At 33.8% G+C, this 24435-nt stretch overlaps 1 protein-coding gene across 2 annotated transcripts; it reads right to left on the bottom strand.

The window, feature by feature from the left end:
• Positions 1–277: 277 nt before the first annotated feature.
• Positions 278–24315, bottom strand: DCBLD2 (discoidin, CUB and LCCL domain containing 2). 2 transcript variants are annotated; one of them, XM_039322413.1, is made up of 16 exons: positions 24094–24315; positions 18681–18908; positions 16971–17108; positions 15715–15766; positions 14231–14303; positions 13815–13948; positions 13009–13049; positions 12462–12677; positions 11532–11656; positions 9366–9513; positions 8006–8131; positions 7527–7652; positions 7283–7376; positions 6294–6343; positions 5088–5225; positions 278–3927 (listed from the first exon to the last, which is right to left on the bottom strand). In XM_039322413.1, exons 1-16 carry the CDS (start codon positions 24206–24208, stop codon positions 3485–3487), a joined length of 2247 nt encoding a protein of 748 aa, XP_039178347.1. In that variant the 5' UTR covers positions 24209–24315; the 3' UTR covers positions 278–3484. The 2 variants fall into 2 exon arrangements, with proteins under 2 accessions (XP_039178347.1, XP_039178348.1); XM_039322414.1 differs by lacking the exon at positions 8006–8131.
• Between the last annotated feature and the right edge of the window lie 120 nt (positions 24316–24435).

Raw genomic sequence — 24435 nt, 5'->3', positions numbered from 1 at the left:
TCAGCTAGCTTAAAAAAGGAATTCAGTTTTTTTAAAAAAATATTTTTTCCTGCTTTACGCTATAGATCAGTGGTTCTCAACCTGTGGGTCGGGACCCCATTTGGGGTCGAACGACCATTTCACGGGGGTCGCCAAACAAGGCTGTCCAACAATTTTTCCTTTTCTTTGGCCACGCCCCTGGCACCCGGTGATGTATAAGTGTTTGGGGGTCACCACAACATGGGGAACTATATTATGGGGTCGCGGCATTAGAAAGGTTGAGAACCATTGCTATAGATTTTTTTAGAGAACATTTTCATTGTGCATTTTATTTTAAAAGTTTTTAAGTTACATTTAAAATTGTTATAGATATTACCTAATAATAGTATCATATACAAAAACAGAGTGACCACAGTATGCTGAGGTAAGAACACACTGAGGTAAGAAAGTACATTCTAAGAAAATAATCCTCCATGATTATATGCATTTGTTCTTCCTTGAACTATAGGAACAAGCACTCTGCACATTTAGAATTCATTTAAGAGAAACAGTATTAACTTAGAGCAAACAAAAAACAAAAATGTAAGAATTTTGAAATAAGATTGCTTGAGCTAATATGTAGAAATTAGCACCTAAAAAGTTGTGCTTTAATTTAATAAATCTGTTTCATCTGACATATATACTGTATTTATACATTTCCATTTCTCATGTATCTCCTTATATAATGCTGTAATATTTGATGTGAAAACCTTTTATAAACATAAAAGGGAAGATCCCCTTGAATGTACATTTAAATAAACTAAAGCTAATCTTGAATATGTCATATTTCCAGTTAGACTCTTTACATATATGTATGTATAATTCTTGTAAGAAATTGAAAAGCATCCTTACAGTGGCATTTGTGATATTTTGCAGTCATTTATGAGAAATAGCACATGTGCAAAATTGTAGGCTTTTGCATTATATATACATATAGCCATTTTAACTGGCTTAGATTAAAAATTCTTTAAAAAAAATAACTAGAATTCTAATGGACAACAGTTTCAGAAGACTCAGCACCATCTATCAAGTCTAGGTTATTTTATTTCATTAGGCACTGGGAAGTGGTTTTTCTCATTTTATGTTATAACTTGATGCTGACATTTTAGGTGGTATAACTAAACACGATATATAGTGTTTAAATGTTAATCTATCAATAGTGTTAATAAATATATACAGAAAGTGTAATCAGAATGAAATAGTAAAGCATCCAACTTGATCTACATCATTAAATGCACCTACACAATTCAATTTGAAGAACTTAGTTTCCAATTCCAATCATAAACTAAGAGTAGAAATGAAAGTTATAACTGATAAATGCAAAACAGTCATTATCACTTCAGTCTTTGAGTTACTTCCCTTTGTTTTCCTTCTAGAAATGTGTTTTGAAAACAAACAGGAACTATTAATTATATATTTATATGCTATCGGGAACTGTCTCTGTTATAACCACATGCTATACCCATAGCATAGCATGAACTATGATTTAGTATAAAACAGCAAATAAGTCTATTAACAGCAGCAGAACGAAGCTTATAAGACAAGAAGTAACAGACAGAAGATCAATAAAGAGTGACACAACGTAGGATTAAGAAGAAATTTCCTGACAGAACAATTAATCAGTTGAATGGCTTGCCTGCAGAAGTTTGGGTGTTCCATCACTTTTCAAGAAGATGGACAACCATTTTTTCATAACATTTCATAACATTTTTTCATAGAGCAGAGGGTTGGAGTAGAAAATCTCCAAAGTACCTTCCAACCCTGTTATTGTATGTTCTATATTAACACAAATTTCTTCACTCCATTCTGGCAGGTATTTTACTCACATGAGTTGGAAAGAATCACATAAAAGAATGAATACAAAGAATATGTGGAAGTATCAAATCTATACATCGCTTGTTCTCACACATTCAGCCCTTAGAGTACCATAGTTACAGAATAAAAATAAGTTACATATAATTTTTATAAATAAAAACATGAGGAATGGAGCAAGGCACAAGAGCAAATTTCTGTGGAATTGAAATTAAACATCATTTTATATTACAGTTGTGATTGTCAGGATTAAATTTACCAGTGAGCTAACTTACGATATTGTGTATTTAGCAACATTATATACAATGGTCTTTTGACTTACACATTCACAACACATTTAAAAGTCCATAAAACTGGGCTATTGCATATTAAAGGATATTCCATTTTGTCATCACTACAGTGCTGATAAATGCAATATAAAACGGTATTTTTTCATGTACTTTCTTGATACAAAGTTAAACATGGTAAAAAGGGAAATGAAATTGCAATGTAATACAGCTTTGTGTTCAATACTTTTCATTGTGCATAAGATCATTTAATCCAAATATATACATTTTGAGAAAGTGAATTACTACAAAATTAAGTACCTTTAATTCTAAGCTAAACATATAACTTTGAACTTTCAAAATGATCAGCTCATTAACAATAATTTAAATCTCAGTCCACATCAAGCAGCAATTTGTTTTTAATTTTGTTGCCACATTTTAATCTAATTGACAACAGAATTCACAATTTAAAAGCTACCAGGGTATTTTTCTTAAGGTATAAAAGTATTTTAAAACATTTGTAAAAAGCTGTACATTTATAAATGTACAAAAATCCTGATCTGTCTTTGCAAATGTACACACAATATGTTGATGTGCTTATACCTTTCAAAATAAAAAAAAAATCACTTTTAAGGTCTACAGTTTATTATTGTGGGAGAAAGCCTCAATAGGGTGGGTAGGTGGTTATTTTTTATAAACTATATTCTTAGCTGAAAAGATTACATCTGCAGCTAATAAATCCTCAGTAAAGCTTTCTGTAGTCTAATGTTAATATAACAATATTTATATTACACTTCGGGTGTCTTAAATCACTAACACACCTTGTTAAAATAGCCCTGCAAGTAGATTCATTCTTATACCCATGCTGCACATGGGAAACCTGAGGCTACCTAGTGAATATGTAAATGGACCAAATCTGAAATCCATCATTTACTAGGCAAGCAAGAGAACTATTGTCTTTGAAAAAGAATATATAGAAAGTTCTAGTGTGAATTCCATCTTTAGGGAATCTACATCCAGTAAATGAAAAATACTATACAGTATTTAACATGAACAAAAGAGTAGTATTTAAATGAAGTTACTCTTTCCAATAACCAGAAAAGAATGATTAACACTGTATAGTTTTTCTGGACCTCTTGTTTACCAATTTATAGAAATTGTTTATTCATTGCAGAGATCAATTTCAGTTTTGTGTAATACTTACTAAAAATGACAGTTTCATGTTTAGTTTACTTTCACAGTGCTATGAATATCCTTATCAATTGTTAATTATCAGACTGTTAGTGTTTCTATCTTTCTTTGGCCCAACATCCTATAGAGTATAGAATGATTATTGATGAGTCTAAATGACTTATGTATTCACACTAATTAGGCACTACTGCCTAACTCTAACTTATATCTTCTTTATTTTCTGTGGAGTGTGGCATATTCTGTGGTACTTGGTATAGCAATTCATTTGGAAGGCTCAGTCCTGGCATTCCTTTAGGTGTATCGTACAGCATATGTGTGGGTGATAATGGACTATCTGCCCTAGAAAGAAGTTTATTATAAGTTCCCACTAATGGAGGAGCTTGATTCCCTGAAGCTTTGAAGGTAGATACAGAAGCAATGCCTGGAGGAGCTGCAGGATGCCCTGACATATCCATCACTATTGGTATTGCATATTCTGGTCCAGTAACTGGGAGCGGTTCAGCATATGCATGATATATTTCTTGTTCTGAGGTGTTACAAGAATCTGTGTCAACATAACATGCTTCTTTTCCTTCATGTTTAAAAGTTGACTTCTGATGAAGTGTGCCAACAATTCCTCCCACAAGTGGTTGTGCATACTCTGTTGAAGAAAGCCAAAAGTGAATTTCTAAACCTCTCAATACCCAGAAAAAAGCCACTACAGGACTGCAGCATAAGTTGATAAACCACTGCAGCATAAGATGATAAGCCTAATCACAAGGCACACCTAAAAAGATAATCTCAGTTGTAGATGGGGATGACATTGATTTTGTGCCTGTGCCATAATTATCTGTATGTCATCCTTCATCTTTGAAAGGAATCAGAAATGGTGGCATTTTTAATAGAACGTTAATAACCTCAATAATACCTGTAGTGATCATACAGTATTTTCTTTTATAAACCCACCACCACAGACTGATACTTTTATCTACATGCTTAGCAACTACTCAGAGTTCCAATGGACTTCGTCAGGGATACTTATGACCCGGATTTGAAGTTATAATAGCTAGCCCAACTCATGGTCACGTGATCGCATTTTAGGTACTGAGCAACTGGCCTACATTTATGGCCAGTGCAGCTTTCTGTGGTCATGCATCCATGATTTATTACTTTTTTGCTGGAAACTGGCATTTACTTCTGATTTCTGGTAAAAAAAAAAAAACACCCATTCTGGACAATGGATTTGCTTAACAACCATGACATTTGCTTAACAACTGTCACATTTGACAGTTGCAAAAAAAAGAGTAAAATCAGGTGAGGTCACAAGATGACCCACTGAACAACTGGCACAAAACCTTAATTCTGGGCTCAATTAGTCATAAGTTAAGGGCTAACTATACTTCAACACTTTAAAGTTTGCTTATTGAAGCAGTTAGCAAACAAAAATTCTGTTAAAAAGTACACAAATATACCATATATTTTATTTGTCATTTAAAAGATTTTTGGCAGATTTAAATGATTACTGCCTGTTGAAACTTTATGAAAAGAAATATTTATTTATTAGATTTATTGGCCACCTATTTTGCCTCCATGCTAATAAATTGGATGGTTTTTCAAGCTTTCTCCAAGATGAAAGCCATGATATGGCTGTAATTTCAAGTAGACATGCTCTAAATGTAGTATTTTCTTTTACAAACCTGAAATAATTCTGTGGGAAAACTATAGCATCTTTGCTAATCCATTTAATTTCAATGCATATACCATCTTTCTTTTGAAATATACACCGTTCGCTGAAATAACTGTAAACTTGGGAAAATATACCTGCTGATTGACTTTGTAACACAGTAGTAACTTCTTTTGATCTAAGGCAATTAATTTCACTGCTGTTATAATGAACAGATGATTCTTCATTGTCTACAGATTTAGAAGGAAAGAACTGCTTCATTCCTTTCCACCAACCTGCAATAAAATATTAAAAAGGAACAGTTCTCACCTATGACTTATAAGATACATGTATGAATCAAGCTATTCAAAATTCCATCATAAGTTTTTAAAAATATAATAAGGAGCTTTCTTTGTAATTTTGTAATAGTAGGCTTCGGTACATATTATGAAATCATATTTTAATCCTACCAAAATTAGCAGCAGTTATCACTGGGATTCTATGCTCAGTTTTTTTCTTTCCCTTCTTTATTAAGGCAGCTATTTATTTATTTGATTTTTATCCCATCTTTATTATTTTATAAGTAACTTAAAGCAGCGAGCATACCTAATACTCCTTCTTCCTCCTATCTTCCTCACAATAACAACCCTGGGAGGTAGTTGCTATAGTTTAAGCCAGGGGTGTCCAACCTTGGCAACTTTTAAGACTTGGGGACTTCCAACTTCCAGAATTCCCCAGCCAACAGAAGAATGGATGGAGAAAGTGATGGAGCTGGAAGAAGTGCAAAATTCTGTTTTAATTAAAGAACATATCCAACTTTGTTTATATTTGGAAACAGCTTCTGAATCTTGTGCTTGAGACACAAAAAAATGAACTTGTGACTGTGGGTTTCCCTGATGAACATAGTTTGTTGTTACAGAAATAGCTAGTACTGCTAACTTGCTAAGCTGGTAAATAAAAAGTTGAGTAATTCTATTCTGTACTTTATTGCTTTGAAAAAGGTTAGCCAATGCTTTTTCTTTTTTTCTTCCTATACCAACACCTCCCTCCCCATTTCTGTCCCTCAGCCATTTTCCTATTATCTTTATTTCAATCTATATTTTAATCTGTAATTTATATCAAGAAATGCTTGGGACCCCATGATCCCTGGGCTACACAGAAGTACCTGCCTTGTTCCACTATTCTATCTGCTCCACAAGAAAATCAGTGTTGGGGGGAGGGGAAGAGATGACAATCAATGATGCCATTTGAGATGCTTTGTGAAGTAGTCAAGTGCCTGTCCAATTCTAAATATTAACTGAAATAAATTAGAAACGTATATTTGAACCTCAAAACGTTACTACAAAGTTTGCATCTAAATTTACCTGCACGATCCCAATAAGGTATATCATATGTTCCTTCTGACTTTCTTTTTCTGAAAATTATGCCAAATGAAGAAAACATCCATAATTAGTATTAACTTAAGACTTATTTAGGATATAGTTAAGAGTATCACTGTTTGAAAATATTTGGCTGTAATACAACATGAAGAAGATTGCTTTTTTGTGTACTATACTATTAACATAAATAGCAGCAATATTATTTATTGAAGTATGCCATTCAACCTCTAAATGTATTGTTTAAATACAATCGTCTGTAATCATTTACCATTCATTCATGCCGTCCATAAATTTTCATCCTTTCCCACAGGAGATGAAGGCAATACACATAGCAATTTATCACCACAATAAGCCTGAACTCCATGGTTAAAGCAGACATACGCCTAGGTGCCTCCATGCCTAATCTAACTATTTCTAGCAGTTATTCTCAGCTGAAGTTATTTAAGAAAAAAAATACTGCAACAAAAGGATTTTTATTATTTGAAGAGGATTATTTGAAATTCATGGGTTTTAATGAATCTTGAATTTCTCCCATTTCATCTTTATATAGTCACTGTGCATTCTTAGTACAGTGTTGTGAACCTGCAGCTCTCCAGATATATTAATCACACAACTGTACCTAAGAATTCTTAAACCTGCAGCCACAATATATCATGAGGACTATTTAGAGATGTGTGGTTTAGAACAAGAATACAGAAAGTGCAACTTTCCTGATCTGGTTCACCAGCATTCAATAACAAGCACCATAACCTCTACCAGAGTAGGTGAACATAAACCTTAGCGTCACTGCACCCACTCCATTTTTGTTGGCATTGTAGAAGCTTATAGTTTATGTTTAATCAAACCTCCCAAAGTGGTGTTGTTCCACTATAATTTTTGAATATGTTGTGCATGCTGTACAAAGCTGCAATGACACTTATGCCACACCAAGTTTGTGCAGTCCTTCTTTAGAAGCACTTATATAAGCTGGTTACCTGTTTCTCCAATGCCAGGAGCAAACTAAGATCAAGATGAGGGTGGTAAAAACCATGACCAACACAGGTACTAAAACAGCTATCAATGCTACATCTGAAAAAATTAAGATATAGAATATGTTAGATTCATAAAAAAACAAACTTGATACATTCCCTTTTATCTAGGCAAATACTGAAGGGTACCAAAATATACATTATTAATGCTATGCATTATGTTACTGTGCTATCTTTTAGGTATCAGTACCTGTAGTAACATTTGGTGTTACTGTAGTATTCTTGATCTTAGGAGCAAAGGTTGTTTTACTGGTCTGCAATGGAAAATCTTTGTTGCTCCAGGGTGGAGGAGGCAATGATGTTCTTGGAGACCGAACTTAAAGCAAAAGCAAAATCTTAAATAAATTTTTTGGCTTTTAAAAAAATCCCATTTTACTTATAAAAATATTCAGGAAAAATGAATCTAATAGCCATAGTATTTGGAGATACTTTCTTAGACTGCCATGAAAATATTATGACTGCTAAAACTTTTCAGTATACAAAATAGTCAACTTCTAATTTAGCAATTTTGTATGCAAAATCTCCATGTTCTGTTAGCTACGCATGTATATATTGCTTAATCATTTCTAGTGAATGAATTACTGAGTTAAAAATAAAGTGAAACACAAAAAGGCACTATTAATGCTAGGCTTTATAGTTCTGCAATGCTATTTTTTTAGATATCAGTACCTTTGGTTACACTTGGAGTAAACATAGTGTTCTTAATCTCAGGGGTGATGGTTGTTTTATCAATCTGCAAAGAAAAGTCATTGTTGCTCCTGCGTGGTGGAGGTAATGATGGTCTTGGAGCCCGAACTTAAATGAAAGCAAAATCTTGAGATGATGTCATTAATTTAAAATGTAACAAGTAATTTTGTTTTTTTACTTTTTCTCAAAATATCTGTTAAGAGTGCCAGCAACTAAATGTGAATAAATCTCATTACTCTCCTAATATTGTATGATATGAATGTCCAGGACCAGTCAGTCACTCAATGAAAATGAAACAAATATTTGAGCACATTGGTTGTTCCATAATAGAACACTGGACTTACCGTAACAGCTCCTCAGTATTTTAATGCTCAATGGGAAACAAGCAGCTTTCACCCAGTTTTAGTAGATAAGTAGAATACTCCAGCAAAAAGGAGACAAGAAATCAAACTCCTAACATTTAAGCCATTTCCTATCAGTAATTGAAATTGAGATACCCTCTCTGACATAGAAAAAAGGAGAGGGGTCTCTGAATCAGAGGAATCACAGAGGTTGAGAGAGGAGAGGAGACCCATCCAGGATTGTCTTCCAGATTCAGTTGCAGAACTCCAGATGAATAAACACACAGATGGAGGAATAGTTACTTATCCTGACTAGGCTCTGCCCTAACTGGTTCCTCAAATATCGACTCATTGATTTATAAAGTTTAAATGGCTGCTCATCTCACAAAATGTGACTCTGGGCAGCACATAACCCCTCATCCTTCCTTTGCCAACATCCAAAAGCATGACCAAAGTTGTTTTTGTTCTATATCCGCATCTGAATCCCAACTGAAAGGTATCCACATAATCCACTTCATCCAAGGTCCCCTGAAGCTGCTGTAGAGCCACCTTCTTAACCATCTTCCCCAAAAAGGGGAGATTAGATGCTTGACAAAAAATGCCAGTATAGGGAGTCTAGCAATACAGAAGCAAGATGTCTTCTTGAGGAAAACTAAGGCTTGTTGACTAATCTCAACAAGCAATTCACAGTCCTTAGCTCAGGGCTGGATATTTGAAGCAAGTCAGAAAAAAAAAATCTTCAGTATGTCAAGGGCTGGGCTAGCTACTTTTTATCTAGGCTAGCTACTTTTTATCACAAATTCTCTGACAAAAATAAGTAGAACTGCTCAAGCAAAGACTCTGCAACTAGGCAGCATGGATCAGAACGGTGGTGTTTGTGAGGGTTAAAATCATGATCCTACTTACTGAATAAAGAACAGTAACCATGCACATAGGATACCCTCCTCCTCCATTAGAAAACTACATTTTATAAAGAATATATCAAATGCCACTTCACTTACCAACATTAAACTGACATCCCATCAATTCTACTTTCATTGCAATTTTTTGGTGCCATTTCAAAGGGTTTATTCTAACAAAGCGAGCAATAATGGGTGGAATGAAATTATTGCGAACTTCCTGATAATAGCCTGCATTGCCTTGAAATACCTAGAAAAAAATTAGATCATATAATGTGTAATACAAGATTTGCGATGCAAATTTCATTTTCTTTTTCAAAGCATTTCGTTTTCAAATTTAAAAAAATATGATTATCTCTTTTGTTCTCAAATCATTTTATGGCAGGCATTCAGTTCTCAAAGCACTGATGAAATATTCATTAATGCAAATTCAATGAAGCAATCATTAAAAACCAGTAATGTTTAAAGTGTTATATTATGCAGGCTAAAGCTTGCAAGAACAGATATAAAAAAAAAACCTGAGACTAGACAGGACTATTATACAAACACTGTGCAGATGTTCTCAAGATTCAAGGCTGAGAAAAAGACAACAAAAAGTTGATTATCAGAAAAAGAGATACAGGATTTAAACCTCAAGCTGACACGTAAATATGGCTAGATTTGATCATAGTTGATCTTCATGGTTTAACAGCAGCTTTCACAGCTCCAGTAAGCAAATTATCTGAGCCCTGTTCTTGAATGTTCTGTTGTTAAGCTCATAGGATTCTGTCTCCAAATGTACAGAAAGATTAATGCCACACTTAATATTGTTGCATTACATCAGCTACCCATAATAGGTACCATTATTTGGGTGACCTTTTTTGACTCAGCCCTGATTAATCCTTGAAGGTCTAGAAATGCTCTGAACTGCAAATTTTAAAAAGTCCTGGGATAAGGTAATGGCAAACCACTTCCATTTTGTAGCCAAAAACACTGTTGGAAATGTCCATGAAGTCATCAAGAATCAAGCTCAGCTCAGATTTCCCCTTTTACTAGTCTTCACTAACTCATACTATTTTAGAAATTCCTAGATAACCTCAGACAAAAACATTTAAACAATATTACTGTGAAAGTTATAATGATCACTTACTATTGTCAAGTTTAACGTAGCAAAGTTTAAATATATCCCCTTCTTCCTCTTCTTTTTTAAGCTACCAAGCCCAGAAGAGGGCAGTCAAAAGTTAGATTTAATGTTTATTCTGATTTTTTTCTGATCTTATTTAGCATTCAGTACTCCATGAAATATCACCAAATCAGAAATTAAGATTTCCAACAAAACTTATTAACATCTCTCATTTTCGTAACACACGTTTAGGTAATGTTTGGTTTCTCAGATATAGATCTACAACTCTTTATTATTTTTGTTAGCATGGCCAACATTACAGACATTGGGAACTGAAATCAAGCAACAGGCAACTCTTGTTAACAGACAATTGGTCTGTGGAGATATGAAAGTTATGGCCAAATGGTGACTCACTGCAAAAGTTTTCTGGAATAAGGATGTTCATGTGCAAAATCCATGTTAGCTGCCTTTGCCACTAAAATAATGTGGAAGGAAAGATAGGTTGCACCTCCAAAACTGATTTTCTCAACTCTTTCCCCTAAAGCATTTTACAAAACAAGAATAAGGCTAAGATGAAGAAACCCAGTAGCCCTGCATAAATTCTTCAAAAGAGATGATTCATATCCCCTTAAGAATATACACAGAGCCTGCCTTTCTATCATTAAACCAGCTGCATCTTTTTTCATGTTTGTGTAGCTGCCTCATAAGGTGTTCCATGTGTGCTTTTTGCAGACATTTTGCTTCTTTTAAAAGAATATCATGCAGCCTAAATACTACTATATCTTGAACTAATATTCTTAAATATTGAATCATCCAATTCCAAAATTTTTCTTGAGCCCTATCCAGCCATTCCTCTCCTACTGTTCTGCCTTTAGGCTTACAGTGTGTGATTTCTGTAGGTAATATTCCCTCAATCCAAGATTAAGTGCATGAAATATGAAATACTTTTTTATTTTTCTATATGAGTACCTTGACACAAGGACTGAGTGGATTAGTATGATCCATGCTTCAAATGAAACATAAAACATGTTCAATTTCAGAATTTACCAATTTTCCAATACATATATTTCAACATAACATCTGCATATTAAATGTCTAAAAACGGCTCTTAAATCTTATTTTAAAAACACACAATGATTTCCTGTAATATATTATCTTAATCTCACCTTATCTCTCTCAACACCAGGTTCTCTATATATTGTCCACTTCTGTCCTTCATTACTATAGAGAATTCTATAAGCAGAGACATAATAATGGTACTCCGCTAAGGTGCTGCCAGTTGTAATGATACCTGTGAATCAGAAGGTCCCCTTTATCATAAACAAATATAAAATATAAATGTCTATGTCTGTGTGAATGGGTGGATGGATGAATGATAGACAGAGAGACAGACACTGACTGACTCTAGAACATTCTAATCATATCTTCTATACAGTAGACAAAAATACTTGCTCCTAATTCATAAATCATATGATAATGCAAACCTCAGAATAAGATGCATCTGTGTATGGAACCTTTTTGACTTTAAAAAGAAAAGGTGAGGAGAGGTGAAACAAAGATGCATTTTAGCACAATTGCTTTTTAACATATATATTAACTCTCTGATAAAAAACTTTCAGAGAGTTATTGTCCATGAGCCTAAACTGGCTTCAAATTACATTCCAGCTGTTTATGGCTAAAACAGTTACCCAAATATTATATGAGATTCAATTTAACCTGTTTAGGATCCATGGAGATAGAAACTCTTGGCTATCAGCCTATGCTGATAAATTTTATGTTTACTATTTTTTAAGGGATGCTAATTCTACATTCGCATTCCAGGTGGCCAAATATTTTCCTCAAATCATACAGTTATGCAAAACTTTAATTCATGATAATGAACTGCTGTACCAAAATATTTCTCTTTTCCTATTGTCAAGGCCAGTCCAAGACCTAAATGACGACATTTGATTTGATTTGGTGATATAGTTGGCTATGTTAAATCTTATAAATACTGCATCTAACATTCTCTTACTTTCTCTCAAATTAAATTCCATTTTAATAATAACACTATATATTTATTTTCTTCATTAAATAAATATTTCATATTTACTTACCTGTTATTCGCTGCTCTTTGTTTAAATCAATTTGCAACCACTGATACTCATCATTAGTAAAAGCTGCCCAAGAGTGTCCAGGCCTTTTCAACCTGGCTCTTTCTGGCTTCCAAGTGCTTGGTTGACCCAGCTGCTCAGGCCATTCTAAAAACGAGGATGCATTAATTTGTGAATCAGCAATTACTCCAGATTCCATTCCAAGTGTCCCATAGCAACCTAAACACAGAGAGAAATAAAAAGAGCAATCAGTAGATTAAATTCATAGAAAATGTTGTACCTATTGGGTTGCACATTTTATAATTAATTAATTAAAAAGAAGATGGATTCTATGCCATTCTTCTTCATAACAAATATTAGAAAAAAAAAGTTTACCATTTCATGTAATCATAAGGCTATGTGTTTAGGCAAACAGTAATTCCTATAATAACTTTTTGCCCCAGTTTGAAATGACAATAAAAAGCTTAGGGGGAAAAATCAAAATGAAGGAGAAATATAGGGCTGAATAAAGTCTAGATATCATTAAACACCAAGAGGCATGAAGGCTTACCACTGGTTTTAAAAGTGAAGAGACCTGAAGACAGAGGACCTCTGTGTAAAAACAAATAACATATCTATATTTTACTATCAATATATTTAAAATTTTTCCTTAATTTCTGTCTATATATTTACTAAAATATTCCTCAAAGATGCACCATTTTTGCAATGTATCATTTTGCATTACTGTTTAGCAGATTATTGAACTTTTTTTGAAATAAGACTCACACTAAAAATCTTCATATTCAAAATAATACAAGGAAAAGCAGACTTCTAGATAAGTGTGACATTTTTAAAAAATATGGATAATCAGATTAGTCCACTTCCCATTGAAGTTCAGCATTTTTTCTCAGTGAAAAAATATTTTACTTGTGTAATTCCTTGAAGTCAAGATACTGGCAACATTTAATAACACCAGGAAAACTAAAACAAAGATGCAAATTCCTTGCAATCCATGATTCAAAATATTTCTAATAGACCCTTCAGTCCCTGAAATATACTGAAGTTCTTCCATATTTTATTTCTATTTCTTAAAAATACAATCCTCCTTACAAAAGGATGCTAAGATGCTTCATAATTCATTGTTTAAAAGTTAAAAATATTTATTAGTCATCAACTTTTAGACAACTAGTCATATGCTATCATAAAAAACATATTCTGATACAATCTTTTATTTGATAACTAGTCTGTTCTTTACAATAATTTGTAAAAATATTTAAAATATTACTCTGGGTTTAATGTTTCAGAGTTTAAATTTATATGCATGTCAAATTCTAACAATACTGAAATGCGATGACTTTTAAGAAAATATATACTTACACTTTTGATGTAACATTGTTAGCCAGAGAGCTTTCATAGTATGGAATACCTTTGCTGATTACAACATTAATTTGACCTCCAAAAACATTGGATACCACTCCTGCATGTACACCAGCCATGCAAAGGGAAGATGACTTGGAAAAAAGATGGATTTGAAATCATGCATTAATTCACAGTATTTCAACCATTTTTGGTAAAGTATTACTAATATTGAGTCATGTTCAGACTGTTCGGAACCTGTGAAGTTGATGATTTCTGGCAAACTGGTTCATTCTGACTGCTATAATATCTACTGAAGTTTTATGTGATTTGTATTTTGATTTTAAATGTTGTTAACCACCTAGAGCCAATATGGTGAAATGGATGATTATATAAATTAACTAAATAATCTAAAAATCATAATGAATGTTACTTACATCTCTATAGCCATGAGGAATAGTCCCATAAATTTCAGCAAAGGGAAGCACACAACCAGCTGGACAATATTTGCTAAGGGAAAAAAACAGGTATTGTCATAATATGAAACCAATATCCTCTGTACTGAATTTTTTAAATAATTAATAAACCTCATTAAGCAAGTATAGTCATTCAAACAAATCAAGTCTGAAGATTTAAATACATTTTCAAGAGGGAAAGCATATTTTCATGAACAATTTACAATAATAAACCACAGTGACATGATTTGGCAAATAATTGGTCTGAAAATATTTTGAACACAACATTGGAATTAAGCCTTATCATTTAATGATATATTAATGACAAGACAAATAAATAATACGTATTATAAAACAAATAAAGTAATTAATAAAAGTTAAATACTTATTTCTGGGAAGAGTTATGCATTGTAAAAGTATTTCATTCTGATTATTACAAACAATAAACTAACATGAAAAACCATTGCATATTTATTGTTATGACTTAAGAGCTGTGTTATATTACATTAAGAATGGCAGTATAAACCTAAGTTTCTATTATAAAAGGACTTAGAGCAGTTAATTGATTAATAGTGCAATCCTGTTTAAATTTATTTTGAACACAACAGTTCATTTACTTTCAGATCAGTAGAAAGGACTGCAGTTAAAAACTTTGTTTAGAATTTTAGCATTTAAGTGTAAATTCTTGATTTTTTAAAATCATGATGAATCATAATAATAAATCTTGACCTTAACCATAACAAACTGAAATACTTAAGTACTACTTCAGAAACAGATATTATATACTGTGTTTTCCCAAAAGTAAGGCCTACCCCGAAAATAAGCTCCAGCTTGATTTTTTGGGGTGGGCCTAATATAAGCCCTACCCCAAAATTAAGCCCTAGTTTTGGGGCGAGGTGCATGCCTAAAAATCAAGCTTGGGCAGAGTTGTGGGTGTGGAGCTGCCCCACGTGCCCTGTACCCATTTACCCTGCAGCCAGGCCTTTCTTCATCAACCCACTTCTTCTGCAACATCTTCTGCAGCCAGGCCTGCATTTCTCAGTCACAGACCTTTCCGGAAGGCCACTGCAGCCAAAAACTGAGCTATGGATTGAATCCATAGCTCAGTACTCGGCTGCAGAGGCTTTCTGGAAATGCAGGCCGGAATACAGCTGCAGAATGAAGATGCTCCTTCGACCGCAGAAGAAGTGGGCCTGCTGGGCAAGGCTGTCAGTGCCAGAGATGAGTAAAAGACACCCCCTTATTTGGGGGGAATCATGTTAAATATAGCGATAAGATATATACAGAAATGTCCCACTGCATTGAATAAAATTATTTTCAGTCAACTGTAATCAAAAGTCTATTTACACATGAGCATAACTATTTTTTCTCCCAATGAAAATATTTTGTTCAAACAAGAGAAAAAGTAGCTAGTTCACAAGTGATCTGATCCTAATTTCTTATCAGAACATTAAAAAATTTTTTACCTGAATTCTGGCTCAGAAAAGTGACTTGCAGTATCTAAACATGTTATTAAATCTAGGAAAAATGATAACAAAAGAAAAATTATAAAAGAACAAAACATTTTTAAAGAGTGATATGTTTTAAAACTCTGAATTAAAAACTAGTGAATCATTAATCATTTTAATGCATCCTGCTTATTTTTATTTCCACTGAATAAACTATGATTTCAGGGAACTACTGCCATTCATTCTTAGCTATAATGTGCTACAAGGGATAGATTAGGATTAAACAGTTTGTTTCTATCAGCTGATTTGAATCAATCTCTGTTGATTGATTCCAAAACAAATCTAGCAAAACCGAGATGTATCAGCAAAAAAGCCAAAAAGAGGACCAGCAGACATAATACATAGGATAAGCTGAGTTATATCTTGCCCAAACATCAGTCAAAGTAAGTAAATGCTAATAATAGATATGGCAATTGAGAAGAGCCTGTAATGATTACCAGCACACTAAATGCAATAGAAATTCAAATAATTATTCTTATCCATAAAATCTTTCAGGATTAGGTTTTATGTCAGCAGGAATAATGAAGTCAGAGTTTATGTTATGATGCCATGAAGCATCTATTAACTGTGGTTCTCCCGTGACTTGAGGTGAATTTCAGTCATTTGGTTGTTAAACTTAGAGCTCTATATATGAAAACTAAAGGCAATTACTAACCAATAAATCAATGAGAAACTGCTGAAAGTTGTGTATTATTGGGGTAGTCCAAAGGGAGTTAACTGAATTTCAAATGATTTGCAGGTTAGTTTAGACTTCAGGCAATAATGATCTATCATCTGCAGCTAGAGAAATGGAAGATAATAGAGAAACTGACTGAAGAGTAGAAAAATATGCTGTTTCCACAGATGATCCCTAAAGAATGCTATCCTCAATGCTAACCTTTAAAAAATGTGTTCCTGCTGTAACAAAAACACTTCATGTCAAGCCATCAACTCTATACTATCTGGCCAGGAATGTGCAATGTTGCTACAAAATAGAACAATTTATTTTAATCACCTTGGATTAATGTATTCTAATTATATCTTTTGTATATTTTAAGCTTAATATCTTTAGTTCATCCTGTCTAGATGTGATTTTATAAATGTCTTTGCTTAATTTTTCTATACATTATCAGAAACTGGGTAACAAGAAATTACCTATTATGGTAAGATTATATAATTATTAAACAGAAATAGATATGTAGTCTGCTAAAATATGGCTAAATTAGTTACTATACCTGGTTTATCTATTGTTGAATATGAAGCAAGAAACCCATGTCCATAAAAATGAATGTCACTCATGAACTGTACTGTAATTTCATTACTCTTTGATTCATTTAATTTGTCCACCTGAAGGCCCAAACCACAGTATTTCCCTAGAATAGATACAATAGAGATACTTAACACATATGTAAATATAGTATTAAACTTCTCACCATTTAGTAGACCTATGTGTTTAATCTACACTAAATATAGCAGCTGCACAAGTTTAACAATAACGAAATACAAAATGAACAAGATGTTTCCTTTTTCTCTCAAGGCAGGTTTTTGAGAATCTCTTAGAAATGCAGAGGTACCAAAGACTTAGAGAGGTATAGTTTTTTCAACATGTCCAAGCCTGTTGTTATTTAGTATCAAACCACTTATGATTTAATCATTTTATCAAATATATTGTTTAGTCTTTTCAAAGACTTTTCATCTGGGAACCCTTTCCAAGCTAGGAAGAGAAATAGAGTGATTTTCCTAAATATGTGTATATATACTGTGTGTGTGCGTGCGTGTGTGTGTATGTGTGTGTGTTGTATTTGCATCATTAATTTTAATAAGAATTCTATGAATTTATTCCAAAGAACTTGTCATAATGAAACTTCCTATAAAAGGAAATGAAACATACTTTCAGTGCAGTTTCAGTATACCTCTCCTTAAGATTCAGCAGTTATCTCTCCTTTACTTTTAACTCCCCTTACTTAAATCATAATATATGCTAAAGATGTACACCATTTGCCAATATAGCAAGTGATTACCAATGAATTTGCTGCCAATTTTAATGTGACCTTAATATTTCTAAGCAAGATAAGAAAAGCATGTAAAATATGGCTTATGAAATTCATTTATCATCTGATCTGATTGATTTTCAAGCTTGATCACTCTTTTGCTTGAGTTTTTTTCCAAATACCAAATTTAGTCTCATTCTATTCAGTTTTAGACATTTTTCATACTGCTGGACATGTAGATGGATAAAATCTATGCTCCCTTATATTATTTCTTTTTATAATTTCATTTTAGCAGACTATCTTTTACATAATCATACTAAAATAAGCTGTACATAAAGAGAATAAAAGTAGAGAATTATTTGGTCCAGTGAACTATACTTGTAAATCAAGATTGAAAGATCTTTGCCATCTAAAGAACTCAAGTTTTGCTTTTTGCTTTAGAGAAAATCACTTTTCATATAAACTGAAGTATAAACTTGCTATATGTATTTTTATGACAGATACTTTATACCGAGTAATGAATCAAAACAGTGCTCTACTCAATACATATATGTCTTTTTAAATGATTTTATTGAAATAAACAATCAATATAATTATTAAAAGTGCAGAATGTATAAATGAAAATAAAATAAAAATAAGCATAGAAATAAACTTCAGGGAATATGTAATTTTAAAAATAAAAATGAATATGTTAAACATTCATTTGTACAAGGCTAATTAGGAAAAAGGACAGTGTAGTGAAATATTACAACAAAGCCCTTTGTCCAGGGCTTTTCAAAGCCTGTTCAACTTTGTGTTATCACAAAATCAGGTAACATTTTGCTTTGCTTATACCAAATTATTCACAGAAATTGGGCACAGAAAAAAGAAAAAAAAAATCATAAGAAACATTTTTCTACTCTCAAGTATATATTAACATTACATGTTAATACTAGAGATAAAATATGTCCTTACCTATCTCTGTTCTTGTAGGTCCAATTCCATTATAAATCCTCACATAATTAAAATGACAAGAATCTGAATCATCAATATCAAAATGCCCAAATTTGAGCTGAACTCTCTGTTCAGGCTTTACTCGAATTTCCCATTCACACACTGTGCTGTTGGGATAGGAATGTGGATAATTAATTGATGTAAATGTTCCACTTTCAGGACCTAAGACAGTATATCCACATCCATCACCTGCAAAACAAAAATTCATCTGTAAGGTTGCTTTCTCACACTTAGAAGAATGTGTGCCTGCTCTTCAAGGGTAGACTACAAAATAAATGTTATAGTTAGTTTTCATAATTATAGATTTAGTTATAACTTTTCGGATCTAGCTAACACATGCTAAATCTAATCTTGATTTCTTTATTAATGTGAAATCTGCACCCTACAATGAAAAAGATCTTCTGCCAGATTTTATATATGCAAATAATTAAAGTAAAATCAATATTATAGTAACTTTGATGATCACAGCCCACATTTGAAGGCAGGCTTACAAAAAGCTCTTTAGAAAAAATCAAAATTCCTTAGAATCTAAAAGTTAAAGACACCAACCTCTTTTAAGCAGGCCTTGAACAAACAGTGCTTTGTTTGTTTCAGCTACCTTTGTTATGATAATGGATAGTGAATGGTTATGTGCTTAGCTTAGTAGTATGTCTGGGGAAAAATATTGAGAAAGGGGCAACTGTAATATCTAAAATTTCCTTTTACTATTTTAGAATCTTTTATCTGAACTGTGTATTTGTTGAATAGAAAATCACAGCCTGGATTATGGTTCCATATTCATGAATAGCTTTTCTTGGCCTCCTGTTATAATTCAGTTCCTTATAACACACTGTACATCACAGTAAAGAATATGAGCAAGTAATTATGAAAAAGATACCGAGCACTGGGTCTGATTTGAATAAGCAGGTTGTGCCTCTGCTACTGAGAAGAACCATATGTCAATTTCATGACAGGGGAATTTTAAACTCTCATTCCCGAAGAATGCATAAAATATCAGTCAAACATAACATTGATTTTACTTTCATCAAAAACCTATTAATTTTTTTTTAAAAATTAATTTTCTAAAAAAAGGACTGTATTGTTTTACTAAATCTGAGATAGCAAAGAATTCTTTGCATAAAAAAATTTACTGCTAATGCAAAACAGATGAGGGAACAGCACAGATATCCCTCATTCACTCCCATGGTCTTTAAGACATTATTTGCAAATGTATTTGAATAAAAAGGACATACAGTATAATTCTACCTTATTTTCAAGCAAACAATTTGAAATCTTCATAATGTCTGAGAGCATAAATCAATTGTGGCCTCTCCTGCTTTGTTCAGTAATTTCCATCATCTTCAGCTAGTACAAATAGCACTGAGAGGTAACAGGAGTAACAGTTTAGAGATTGCCACAAATTTCCACCCTTACTTTATATCATATCCTGCATATTGTATTACATACTACTGAAGGTTTAGAACTGATGGAAACATTCAATATTCAACAGAACAATTATTCACCCATGAAACTAATCAAGATCCAAAAAAAGGGACCTTGTTAAGAGAAAGCAGAATCAGAAGTCAGAAAGTGGTATTGTTTGGATGCTGTATTGCCTTAGCACACTCACTGCACTGTTATCTGCCAACTTTTGCAACCTACCTTGTGGGAAGATTATGCTCTCTCTATGCATACACACACAAAAACAGATGCAATAAAAGAATGGTAGTTAATATTTTTAATACAGAGTAAGTAGCTCAGAATCTGTATGTTCTTCCATATTAAAATATATTTTATCTCAAAAGTAAAAAAATAATATTGTTTTTGAAATTTAGAAAGCCTCCTCCTGCTTACAAAATTAATCACCAATTTATTATAATATTAATATATTTTGGAACTAATATATTTGTATGCAGTATCTTGGAACATATAAACAAGAGTGGCAGTTAAATATCTCTATGCTCAGCAAGATTTGTAATTTAATTCATGTAATTGGTATTTTTATCAGTTCTAGTGACTCAAATTACCTAATAAGTTTTGTATTCACAAGTAAAACACTTCTTTAAATCAAGAACATGTTCTGGAGAGTGTATCTAACTGTCTAACTATACATGGTCTTCTCAGAGTCTTCTGGGCACAACATTTGTGTTGGAATGATAGATAGATAGAAATAGATAGATAGAGGGGGGGGAGAGGGAGAGAGAGAGAGGGAGAGGTGGGATTCAGCCAATTCACACCAGTTTGGCAGAACCGGTAGTTAATTTTTTGTTGCCCAGGCCCAGAATGGACTTCTGGAAGGCCCAGAATGGACTTCTGGAAGCAGCATCCACAAAGAGAATTGGTTGTTCACATATTTGAATCCCACCACTGGAGAGAGAGGGAGAGAGAGAGAGAGAGAGAGAGAGAGAAAGAGAGGGGGGGGGGAATGGATGGATAGGTAGACAGACAGACAGATCTGTATTCTCTTAATGTTAAGATTAGATAAGAAAAAAAAACCCTAAATTGTAAAAAAAATCTTATGGAAGATATTGTGCAATATGTTAGCAGTATAGAAATAAAATACATGATAAAATCTATCAATCCAATAAAAGACAACATATGTAGATCCAGACTGAACTGTTGAATCCATGGTGTTCTCTGAGTTTAGTTTGTTTGCAGATGTTTCATTACCCAACTAGGAACATAATCAGTGAGAATAAATGTGGAGCTTGCTCCCTGTTTATATATACATAGCAGCTTCTAATAATATAAAACATTAGTATCCTACAAATTCACCAAAGATTTATGGACCAAATATAGAAATGCTAATCATTTAGATCATAATCAGTTGTTCGTGCACATTCTATATAAAACTTGGCTAGATTATCTGTAATAAGGCTTTTTTATTTGATGGGAAAAAATTAGAAAACTCCTCAGAGACACCTGGGACATATAAGAACAAAACAAATGAGTCTTCTTCATTATACAGTAATATAGTAGAATAGAGAAAATGGATTCCATTTAACTATCACAACAAGAGCAAGTTCCCATATAAAAGGGATGAAAGCAAACTATTATATTGTAGCTGATTCTGAAGAAAAACGTTGTTGAAATGGAGGGATCTGTAGTCAATGAAATTAGCTACTTTCCACTGGATAATTAAACCATTATTGGCTAGATTTTAGCATGAGGTCTCCCTCAGGTATTTATTTAATATCGTCCTTTGATAATTCTCTTAGTTTGACTACATTTGAGGAAACGTAGGAAATCAAGGGAGATAGTTGTATCTACACAGGGCTAACGTTTAGGTCATTGTGGAAAATCTGAATTTATGCAGTTATTTATCCCTACAATAATGCAAGGCAAAATAGACTATGCATATTGACTGTTGTCATTTTACAGTAGATTTTACATTGTAAGTAGTTATAACACTGCAGCAGATATAATAAAACAGAATTGTTGACATTAGAATCCATCACATATTTTATCATTAAAAACTAAACAAGATGAACAAATTTTTTTTTGTAAAAAACAAATTCTGCATTATAAACACTTTTGTATATATGCAATGGCTGTACTCTGGATCCAGGCCCAAATGGCGCAGAATGTGAATGTTTTAAATGAGTTGAGATAGAACTGCAGTTTCTAAATGTCTCTGATCCTGACTCCAAACCATTTGTAGTCTCTTCCTTCTGACAAGTTTGGAAATTTAGCATGCCAGCAGTGCCATATGTCAAAGTGGAAAAAAAGATGCTTAAAAACTTTTGGCACTTACCTAAGAAAACAACTTCACAAAGAAGAAAAAGGTATCTTACATTCAAGACCAAACCACATTCCTCAAATCAAAGTAACTTAACAGTTAATTGCCCTAATTTTAGTTTGTGAAATGAATGTTAAATCTAGGGATGCTGTGGTGAGGTGAAGAGAAGGATAAATGTATGTATTTTCTGGCACTCATTCTGTTTGAGGCAATGTGAGAACATCTTTTTTTTCCCCTTTAAAATCCACACTCCTATTCTGAATGAGCCTCCTCTTCGTTTTTCTAATTCTTGATTCTTTAATTCCATCCCATCATTTCACATACTGTAATCCTTTCCTTTCAAGTCTTTTACTTTACATTGTTTAAATCTATACTGTTTAAAGCCAAGGGTTTTTTTTTAAGTGCAAACAATATTTTATCTTTGCAAGCAGTATCTCTGCTTCTGCCCTTATTTGGCCTGATAGATGTATTTGTATGTTAGGTAGTGCTAACGTATTACAAAAATTATGGGTGGAAAGGAAGGTTCATTCACTTGAGCAATGCTGCTGTAGAAGTAGGCTCCTCATACGCATACTATTTCCAAAAGATTGTATAATTTGAAATCTTCACCATTTCTAAAAAAATAATTCATTTCAACTAAATTTTATGTTTATTTTCTTGTTAGTAAAACCTCTATGGTCAGAGACAGAATGATCCCAAGTAGTTTACAAAGTCCAGCAATACAATTCAAAACTAAGCGTATTAAACAACACAATTCAAAATTATCCACTTCCAATTACACACACCTTTTCTTTATCAGGTAGACTAAATGTTCTCATTATTCCTAAACATCAATTGGATTGCAGTTTGCAAAACAGACTAACTTATTGGCTGGGATCATGCCTTCAGTGCTTCTTGAATGTTCCCCGTTCTGCTTACTTTTCCAGAACTAGGGAAACTTTTGAACTGGGCTACACTACTAGTCTTCAGAGCACTAGGTCTTGTTTATTTTTGCTGCAATAAATTAATAAGGGATGTTCTGGAGATGACAGTGTATTTTTTCCCACTATAGGTGTGGTTTTTTTTGTTTTTTGTTTTGGCCTATTCGGGATACACTTAATTCTTTCACTTCTTTTAAAAAGAAAAAAGAAAAAGCAAGCACTTCTTTCAGGCCGACGTTCAGCTTAATCAGCGAAGATGCAACGAGCGCTGCCTGAGATAAGACTTTTTTTTTCGGGGCGAAAAGTTGCGAAAACTCTCTGGGTTTTCAGGGCAGAGAGAGAAACGGTACCCCGGATTACAAAACCCTCATTACATTTTACTATAGATTGTATCGTCGATTAAAAATAAGTTGTACGAACTCAAAAACTGGAGTTCAGCTGAAAACAGTCATTCTGCATTTCTTCACTATGAGCCTGGGAAGGGCGTTCAAAGTTTGCAGAACTTCAGGAGGGGATGGAAGAAGCTCGCTACAGATGCAAAGAACTGGATTTATGGGAGGAGCATCTCTGGATTACGCTGCCCCACCTTTTCCCCTCCCTTTCCCCCTTCCCCACGTATTAAATGACATCCGAGGCGAAGGGAGAGGGCGATGCTCCTCCTGGGTGCGCTCCGGGCGAGCGTCAAGGCATAATGGCGGGAAGGCTTTTCCTGCCTTGCTACCGGGTCTCCACCTACCTTTCTGAGCAACCGCGTCCCGTCTGAGCATCAGGAGCAACAGCAGGGAGAGAACCGCCGGCCGGGTCCCCGGGGGGAGGAGGAGGAGGAGGAGGCGCTCGCAGCCGCTCACCATTTCCCGCGTCTCCTGCACAGCAACCGGTTGTCCGAATGCATCCCGAGCCGAACGATTGCGCGTCTCCGGCCGCCGCTCGTGGATCCGGCCGCCGCCCCCTCCCCTTCCTTTCCTTACCCCCACCCACCGCTGGCTCCCGCCGCCCCCCGGTAGCCTCAACCACTTCCGGGTCTGACGGCTGCCCGGCTACAGCGGCAGCCGCCCCCTTCCTGCCTGCTGCAGAAGAG

This window comes from Crotalus tigris, unplaced genomic scaffold (genome assembly GCF_016545835.1).
Source record: "Crotalus tigris isolate CLP2741 ecotype Arizona unplaced genomic scaffold, ASM1654583v1 scf7180000024115.3125172, whole genome shotgun sequence".
NCBI lineage: Eukaryota > Metazoa > Chordata > Lepidosauria > Squamata > Viperidae > Crotalus > Crotalus tigris.
This window is presented reverse-complemented; position numbering and strand designations above follow the sequence as displayed.

Bases quoted from the DNA above. Each gene is read 5' to 3' on its own strand.
- DCBLD2 (XM_039322413.1), bottom strand. From the start codon at position 24,208: ATGGTGAGCGGCTGCGAGCGCCTCCTCCTCCTCCTCCTCCCCCCGGGG. The intron at 18,909-24,093 runs GTAGGTGGAGAC...TTTGTTTTGCAG, and splicing joins GGACGCGGTTGCTCAGAAAG to GTGATGGATGTGGATATACT. The intron at 5,226-6,293 runs GTAAATTTAGAT...ATTTTATTGCAG, and splicing joins ACCTTATTGGGATCGTGCAG to GTTGGTGGAAAGGAATGAAG.